Consider the following 9,274-nt stretch of genomic DNA (forward strand, 5'->3'; position numbering starts at 1 on the left):
TGGGTTTCATATACAAAGGTCACATAACTATTTACAGTCCTTGGATTCGCGTATTTTCTTCTAAGCATTGGGCAGGTTCAGGCAACATAAGGGACTTCATTTGCAGTCAACTTCATTCTTTGAACGTAAACTTTGGACCAAGTAACTAGTTAGTTTTTCAAGTGTCATGAATTTCAAATTCAGAACTTTACTGCACAAATCTTTACTTTAAGTTCATGGTACAAAAAGTAAAACACTCCTCAGGCAAGCTACAAGTCCATCACGAAATGTATTCTGTATTTTTAAGAAATATTAGTTATTTCTTTTCGAAATTGAAAGGGAACCCTTTTGCAACAAGCATTAAAAAAAGTTGTGCAGAAAATACATAAAGCATAGAGTAATAAAGTTTGCCTTTGAACTGAATGAAAAAACATGATCAACTGTCATTTCGACAGAATGAGACTTGACTTGATAGGTAGGGAGATTTTGCTTGACTAACTTTCCAGTAAAATTTCCATTAAAGTTGACTTAATTGGACAGCAATATTTTGGTAGCTGGCCAATCAGATACAAGAAACTTCCCTTAATTTCAAGTTGTCTGAACCTGACCATTCTAAAATATTGAGATTACTACTAACTGTCGGTTCATCCTGTTGCTATCTTTCGTTCGTCAGTTGGCGAAGAATTTGAAAACGTTTTTGTTCGTTAAATTGCAAATCAAATGCCAATGAAAATATAAGAGGACACAAAATGCAAAAAACACTGGGATTGCATGTTTACAAAGCACATTCTCAAAAATTTCTTTAGAAATCAATTAAAGCTCCGGCTCATCGTCTATATTAAACCAATGTCTGGAAAAGAATGTAGAAAAATCGTTCAATGTAAATAGGATCTCATTGTGAATGACTTTAAAAAGTGACAGACCAGTGAATAAGCCTTGTCGAAAGCAACAGCAATATAATGTATATATCAATCAACTATACATCTTGACTCTTCGCTCTTCTTCACAAACTGCATTGTGTGAAGTTCATTAAATTTTCGTTCGTAGTTTAAAATAAAATAAATTTGTTCCGAGACGAAAATAAACTCATCGAAAAATTTATTAAAGTTAAACAAAACTTTCCGAAATAAATCAATCAAATTGACGAAGTATTTTATTGTTGGAAAACAAATTCAGATTAAAAAGAAAAACTGACGAAAAATAAAATTCAGTATAACGAAACAGGAAGGGAAATCTATCAGTTTTGCCATATATTTGTTGTCTCATCGAAAGCATATATATCTGTGTCGTTCGTTCTTACATCTCAGGTAGTCATTTCATTGTGCGAAGAGACTGCTGTGCTGCTGTTAAAATAATTTTTCCTCTTCACAAGAAGAACGGAAAATTAAAATTTTCACCAAGAAAATTCATCCCGAGCTTAGATTCGATAATTTTCAATTACAACATTAATTCGGCTGCGAAGCGGAAAACGAAGAATTACTGTATTTATAAATATTTAAGCACAGTTAACGACCATACAAAATAGACTTGCACTGCCGAAGGCCATTTTCAATTGAACAAAAAAGAACTGAGCACAATTTCTTTGTTTTGCTGCTGCTGGTGTAAACTTTCTTTGACTGGTAATTAAACTTTTTATAAAATATATACTTAAATATAGGTACCTACACTTACCTTATCGTGGGGATCAAGTTTTCTACTGTTATTGAAGGTTGATAGCCTTATTTTGTCGTTTGGAGCAAAAACTTCCTGTTTCTCGTTTCCAACGAGTGTGTCTTTATTTATGTATGTCCCTTAAGTTATGGCTTGTTTAACCAATTAAGGTAAAAAATTGCGTCTAATAACATTCGAGCTTTTGTTTGTTTATATTTTGGTTTTCTTTTCATGGATAATTCCTAACTATTTCTTCTTGTAAGTTAACATGTGTTTCTTGATTGATTGGCTTTAGGATCCTTTCTTTAGCAGCTTTCATTGTTTTCTTTAAAGGCTTTTTAAAGTTATCTGGGTACATATGCCCAAGGTTATACAAAAGTTTTATAATGATTTGTCGAGCTCGAATGATGAAATTTGAAGTTTTACTCATTGCGACTACGTAAGTTTGTATGTTACCAATCTTGTTGCAACACATAAAAAAGAAATCGGCCCATCTTGTATGGAGTGCAAGATTTTAAACAAGTTAGGTTAAGTTCTTCATTTTGATATCATCTCGGAGTTAGCTCCCGTTTGCTATAGATAAATAAAAAAGTAAAATCTTCAGATCGCTTAGGACATACGTAAATACCTATAATCATGATGCCTTCCTACCAAATGGAGAGATTTTCACTTAAAGTAGAGTTTAAGAAGTTGTTGATTATTGATCCCTGCAACCAAGAATCTCAAACAATTCAACGCGATTCAGAAAAATAAAAATAAGTTAATATGTAATTCAGTTAAGGCCCAGGTATTAATTATTTTACTGTTCTAAATTTCTAGATACAAAATGTCTCGCCAGTCTTCCTATGGGACCGGGCTCAAGCATACTAATTTAGAAGAAATATGGACGGATCTCGAGCAAGGGATAATACATATATTTCAACCTGTTCGTGGCTTGCCTGGAAGACGATACATGCAGTTGTACACCTATGTCTACGACTATTGCACAAGTGTCAACCCAACATCCAGCCGATCTACTTCATCGTCAACATCATCTAATTCTGGCAACAATAAGGGAAACAAGAAGATGCCCATTGCAATGCCAACAGGCGGTGCACAGTTGGTTGGCCAGGAATTATATAAAAGGCTGAGAAAATTCCTCGAAAACTATTTGACCCAATTGTTGGTTGACTTCGATTTGATAGACGAAGCTGTTTTGCAGTTTTACACTAAGCAATGGGAGTATTATCAATTTTCGAGTACGGTCCTTAATGGCATTTGTGCTTATCTGAACAGACACTGGGTGAAGCGTGAATGCGAAGAAGGTAGAAAAGACATTTACGAGATTTACAGACTAGCCTTGGTAACATGGAAGAATCATCTTTTCAAGGACCTAAACAAGCAGGTTACAAATGCTGTTTTGAAATTGATCGAAAAGGAAAGAAATGGCGAAACAATAAACAGAGGACTTGTGTCAGGCGTTATAAATTGCTATGTGGAATTGGGACTCAACGAAGATGATGATCCTATAGCCGGAAAGGGCCAAAATTTACTTGTATATAAAGAGAGCTTTGAAAACAAGTTCATTGAAGATACAGAAAGGTATTATACTAGAGAGAGTGTAGAATTCTTGCGAGAAAATTCGGTTACAGAGTACATGAAACGTATTGAACAACGTCTCAATGAAGAGAAGAAACGGGTTCAGATGTATTTGCACGAAAGTACTCATGATCGCCTGGTGAGCACATGTGAACGTGTACTGATTCAAAAGCATTTAGAGATCTTCCGGGCTGAATTCCAGAATCTTCTTAATTCGGACAAGAATACAGATCTTCGCCGAATGTACTCACATGTAGCTAGAATTCCCGAGGGCCTTGTTGAATTGAAAGCTATCCTTGAGGAGCATATCTACAATCAAGGAATGTCTGCTATTGAAAAATGTGGAAACACGGAGGCCAGTAACGACCCCAAGACCTACGTCCAAACTATCCTCGAGGTGCACAAGAAGTACAATGCTCTAGTTCTTACCGCTTTTAACAATGACAATGGCTTTGTTGCAGCTCTGGACAAAGCCTGCGGCAAATTTATCAACACAAATGTCGTAACTATTGCTAGTAGTGCCAGTAAAAGTCCAGAGTTGCTGGCTAAATATTGTGATTTATTGCTTAAAAAGTCCAGCAAAAATCCAGAAGAGACTGAACTTGAAGACAACTTGAACCAAGTTATGGTAGTATTTAAGTACATTGAGGACAAGGATGTCTTTCAGAAATTCTATTCAAAAATGCTAGCCAAACGATTGGTTAATCACACATCTGCTTCTGACGATGCAGAAGCATCGATGATCTCCAAACTTAAGCAAACTTGTGGCTACGAATATACAATTAAGTTGCAGAGAATGTTCCAAGATATTGGAGTTTCGAAAGATCTAAACGATACTTTTAAGAAACATTTGCAGCTCACAAACACACCTACTGAGATAGACTTCAGCATCGAAGTGCTCTCAAGTGGGTCTTGGCCATTTAACCAGAGTAGTTCGTTTCTGTTGCCGTCCGAGTTGGAACGGTCTGTTCAGAGGTTCAACAACTTTTATGCAGCTCGTCATTCCGGGCGCAAACTAAATTGGCTATACCACATGTGCAAAGGAGAATTGGTGACAAATTGTTTCAAGAACAAATACACTCTGCAAGCTAGCACCTTCCAAATGGCAGTGTTGTTGCAATTCAACGATCAGACCAAGTTTACTGTCCAACAACTTGGTCAAAATACTGAGATTCTTCAAGAAAATCTCATCCAAGTCCTCCAGATTTTGTTAAAAGCCAAACTTCTCACATCCGCAGATGACGAAGCGAATATTACAGCCGCCAGTGTTGTGGAACTCTTCTCAGGGTATAAGAACAAGAAGTATCGCATCAACATCAATCAGCCACTAAAAACAGAACTGCGAGTAGAACAGGAAGCTGTTCACAAACATATCGAGGAAGATCGCAAGTTGCTCATTCAGGCTGCAATTGTGCGCATCATGAAAATGCGCAAGAAGCTGAACCATACACAATTAATTGGGGAAGTTCTCAACCAACTTTCCACCAGATTCAAACCCAAGGTCCCAGTGATTAAGAAATGCATCGATATCTTGATAGAAAAGGAATACTTGGAGAGAATGGAAGGTCAAAAAGATACATACAGCTACTTGGCGTAATTTTGTTTATTTTTCATTAAATATAATTATTTTTTAAACATAAACTGTAGCTCTTTTATTATATAAAATATATTAACTCTATAAAATTAAAAATTAAATATAAATATACGTAATGTAAAAGTAAGAAAATCACATTTGTGTAAAATAAAGGAATTATTTTCGAAAATGATAAAATATAAAACTAAATTAAATGAACATTGGAAAGAAATAGAAAATAAAAGCAAAATATTTTTGTCGCGGTATTATTCATCACGAAAACTCGTTGCATTTTAAACTATTTTATAAACAAAACAAAAAAGGACAGTTCAATTTTTTACGCGCTTTTTTTTTTGTATTTTGTATGTTTGTGTCGTGCCAAAACTATACTTTATGCTTTTCTATAAGAAAAAAAATAAAAATTTGGTTTAGAAAACTGACGGTATTGCGGGTGGCGTCATTGTCATAATGGTGACCTGATTACATTGAAGGAAACATATTTTTTTTTTAAATTGCACGTTGGGTCACTAAAGGATTAAGGTCATACAAATTTTTCTATTTTTGTTAAACACCACAAATCAGTGAGAGCAGGCTTCCAAAACTTAGTTTTAATTTGACTAATTCCAACATCATAGCTTAAAATCCAAGGCCATTGTACACAAAGTTACGAAACTTGAATGTTTAGCTTATTTCTCTCAGCCGATCTAGAGGTATTCCATTTTGGCACCTTTTCAACGCTTAGTACTAAAATTGTTCAAAATATTAAAAGAAAAAATACCCAATAAATGGACAACACATTTAAACCTACTTAGGAGAAACAAGCAAATTTGAAACATTATAAGATATAAAGCTTGGAACCGAACTACTCTATGTTCGTACTGTTTTTACTAAAAAAAAAGATCGGTTACAAATTCCGAACAGTTCTTATACTTGATTTAATTGTGTGACTTGTGCAGGAAATGTAGATCATAGGAGCACTTGATGGCTCTGACAATCCATTCGATGTGGAGCCCATCTACATCTTCGACCAACATACCCCTCCATCTCTAAATCTTTTTCTTCTTAACTAATACTTTTAGAGAGATTAGACAAAAGGTCACCCAAGTTTTTCTCTATAGTAATAATAGACTTGTAAAATTCGAATGCCAAAGATTTTAGGCACATCAATTCTAAACACGAGACTTAGAAATTATTGCAAGAGTAAAAGAATGCATTAAGTAAATAAACTAAAATATATTTATACTGAAATTTTGTTTGAATGAATCTCTATCCTAGTCGTCATCTTTACAATTAAATTTAAATATTACTTCAGATACGTACAAAACAATATTTATCTTTTGAGATCTTCAGTCCGACTTAGATAGTCTAATTTAAATGCTAGCATGGCATTTTTAAAAACTAAAATAAAATTAATAGTAGGTACTAAAATAAAAAAATTCACAACATATAAACTTGATAAATGTGGCATCAAAAATTTCATCGGTAGCTCTAGCTATTCTTCTTCGTCTAGCAATATCGTTCTTGTTTGAAATCGCATTCGCTTTGTGTTCTTGATGATTCCGTTTGTTAATAAGTTCTTTCCTTGGCCAACTCCGGGAAGTCTGGCAAAGAGTCTTTTGAGTCGTACAACAGCCATGGCATTGAAGTCTAATTTTTTATCGACATCCATTTTTTTCAACATTATTATTGGACTTTTTTCAATATTCAGACTTGAACAGCCACGTTTTTGCGGAGGTTGATCAGTGTCGACATCTTGAATTGATTCTGTCGATTTTCTTAACGAAAAGGAAATATTTTAAAGTTAGATTTTCATTTTCTAATATGGCAGAAGTTACCTTTTCGTATAACTATATTTGTTGATTGTGGGTGCTGGGGCTGGATAAATTTTTCCCGGGTCTTCGGGATGTTCGCCATAATCTTTACCTTCTATCCAATCCTCATACCTTTCGGGCTGAAACCGCCTGATAAATGTTTCCATTGAAATCTTGACCATATCTTTGCGGCAATGACAAATGCTGGCCCTTTTGCCATATTCAATCCATCGCTTCGTTGCAAAGTTAGTAGACTCAGCTCCATTGAAACCATGGTTAAATCCAGCATGATATCCGAACGGAAAGGTTATCATTATCTCTCCGGGTTCTTGTGTGATTTTATTGAAAGGTATTTCGTGTTGGCGCAATACCTGTGGACTGACCAAAGTCATCTTATGCCTGAGATGAGCATTGCAATTCTGGTAGTTGTCGTGGAAAATGCGATTTAAGAGTTTCTCCAGCCGCTTGCCATAAGCAGGTGGAATCGCGTACCAAGTCTTTGGCGCACCAAAATGTAAATAGTTGATCGAGTATAAGTCCATGTCTTCCGTGTGCCAGGCAAATGTACTTTTCCACATTCCGAAGTACAGGTAGGCAGTATTGACACCGTCTATTTCGATGCCATAGTCTTTATTCACATAGTCAAGAATAGTTTCTAGCTTATCTATGTTCCATTCTTTGACATCCGAGTCGGTTAGAGTACCTTTCACATCGGCGGCATAGAGTGGTGCAACGTATGTGACATTTTTCCAATACTTTCTCTCCAAATCGTCGTAATCGAAGTGTTTGGGAGTTTGGTATCGTTCCGACTCGGCAAGTTCCTTAAACTGTCGCAGTGTCATTGTTCGCTTTTGGACGTTAATTTGCTGGTACTCTCCTTGCTTCCCTGTAACATATCCATGCAGTTTATAAATTTATTCGCTTTTCCGCTGTAACAGTGATGCTCACCTGAGATTACTTGACAGATGGGAGCTGGTATAGTCATATTTATTTCATCAATTGAGTAGCCCGACTTACGAGGGACCCACTCTGGAGGTGGAATAACTTTTGCAAGGCCTACGTGATGAGCACCGCGGGACTCCATGTAATCTATGTAAGCAGAAAAGTTTTGAAACTCTTCAAAGCTGGGTCGAAAAGTCATAATGCGATTGTTTTTCTTCCCATCTTGATTTGATTCCGATGAATTATTCGACATTTTACATGAATACGAACGTAAAACAAATTAAAAAATATATTTTTATTCTCTCCGCAACCAAAATATTTGTGTTGCTCGGTCTATGATTAAAAAAAATGGTGGAGTTTGATGTGAAGTAAGATGTGTTTTTTATTTACACTATGAAGTGACAGTTCGAGATTAGTTAGGGTTCGGAATAGGAGCTTTTGTCGTTATCCCTACCCTAACTTATTTCTATAGAGGATGAACAGATTTTTTTTAATATTGACATTCTATACATGGACTGCTAGTGGTGTGAATTTTCCATACATAATTTTAATAAAAATGGTTCCACTTCAAATTAGCTACACTAGCCCTTCCTGGCACAGTGGCAAAAAAATGTATGAAATATTTAGCGATATCTGTTTGTATTTAGTTGAGATAAGCTCTTTCTGACATAGTAAGTATTGACATCTAGTATAATTTGTTGAAGAAAAACGTTGCCATGTTTTTTTTGTATGAAAAATGTTGACAGTTCGTGTAAAATGAACCAGAAGCAGGCTGTGAGCTGTGACGCTGTGAGTATTAAATGTAAATGTTACACAATTTTTCCGCATAGCCCTCTTTGCGCTACTGTCTTGTCAGTTAAAAGTGGAACCACCGTGAATTTGGCTACTAGCAGTCCATGTATAGTATCTCAATGCTTTCTAACTATTTAAATCATATTAGTAGAGTAGAAGTTAGTATATCAAAAATGCATTAGATATGTATATGTAAATTAAAGGAAGTCTCAGAATGCAGATATGAACGGACTCATTCGTTTTTTAGCATATATTTATCTATTCCTTTCTTCAGAACATGAGCAAACAGAATACATCTATTCTACATCTACATACTACATCTCATAAGATTCTTGCTTGCAGTCGGTCAGGATTTGACATTTTGAATAAAAATAATTAACTCTTATGAAGCATCGTAAACGTCAAACTAAAGCTAGACCAAATCAAAAGTAGATCTATTTTCTATTCGCTCAGGCGTTTGACTGTTCATTGTCAATTTTCATTTAATTTTTGAAAATTGAAATAAAATAAGAAGTAAGTAAAAAAACTATTTCTTTTTTATAAATATTTAAATCAAAGAAGTGTGGTTCGATTTTTATCAAGTCAATATATTGTTCTAAAAATCTTGAACCCAGTTGTGTGAATCCCATTCAATTATAAAAATGAAAGAACAGTCAAGGAGGTTATCAAGTTCATCCAAAATGACCACATCCATATTTTCTTTTATTAATAAAAGCTTTACAAGTTAACTTTATTAAATGTCCAAAAAAGGATCCTACTTTTTAGTGATGTCAGTCAAATCTCGAGGTTAGAAGCTAAATTTAGATGTACAAATGGTAGAGTCGCACTTTTTAACATACATAATCGTAAATACGATCAAACGCGAAGTTCTGATTTGGCCATTAAAGTTTTCTATTCAATAGTGCTGATATTGAAGCAATCTTCAATGGCGATCGCGAATAAAGGTAAT

General features: G+C 35.0%; 2 protein-coding genes across 2 annotated transcripts; one reads left to right on the forward strand and one right to left on the reverse strand.

Moving 5' to 3' along the window:
* Positions 1-979: 979 nt before the first annotated feature.
* LOC129949130 (cullin homolog 1) lies at positions 980-4,848 on the forward strand. Its single transcript, XM_056060397.1, has 2 exons — positions 980-1,598; positions 2,449-4,848. The coding sequence occupies exon 2, from the start codon at positions 2,456-2,458 to the stop codon at positions 4,802-4,804; it is 2,349 nt and encodes a 782-aa protein (XP_055916372.1). The 5' UTR covers positions 980-1,598; positions 2,449-2,455; the 3' UTR covers positions 4,805-4,848.
* A 1,145-nt stretch (positions 4,849-5,993) lies between these two features.
* On the reverse strand, positions 5,994-7,891 carry LOC129949131 (probable lysine-specific demethylase 4A). The gene is made up of 3 exons (XM_056060398.1): positions 7,540-7,891; positions 6,616-7,477; positions 5,994-6,555 (listed from the first exon to the last, which is right to left on the reverse strand). Exons 1-3 carry the CDS (start codon positions 7,784-7,786, stop codon positions 6,273-6,275), a joined length of 1,392 nt encoding a protein of 463 aa, XP_055916373.1. The 5' UTR covers positions 7,787-7,891; the 3' UTR covers positions 5,994-6,272.
* Between the last annotated feature and the right edge of the window lie 1,383 nt (positions 7,892-9,274).

Source organism: Eupeodes corollae, chromosome 3, assembly GCF_945859685.1.
Source record: "Eupeodes corollae chromosome 3, idEupCoro1.1, whole genome shotgun sequence".
Classification (NCBI taxonomy): domain Eukaryota; kingdom Metazoa; phylum Arthropoda; class Insecta; order Diptera; family Syrphidae; genus Eupeodes; species Eupeodes corollae.

What these genes read in the sequence shown, in the direction of transcription:
- LOC129949130 (XM_056060397.1), top strand. Translation starts at nt 2,456, where the DNA reads ATGTCTCGCCAGTCTTCCTATGGGACCGGGCTCAAGCATACTAATTTA.
- LOC129949131 (XM_056060398.1), bottom strand. Translation starts at nt 7,786, where the DNA reads ATGTCGAATAATTCATCGGAATCAAATCAAGATGGGAAGAAAAACAAT. An exon ending in CATCTGTCAAGTAATCTCAG is followed by an intron (nt 7,478 to 7,539) that starts GTGAGCATCACT and finishes GATATGTTACAG; the next exon opens with GGAAGCAAGGAGAGTACCAG. An exon ending in AAATATAGTTATACGAAAAG is followed by an intron (nt 6,556 to 6,615) that starts GTAACTTCTGCC and finishes CTTTTCGTTAAG; the next exon opens with AAAATCGACAGAATCAATTC.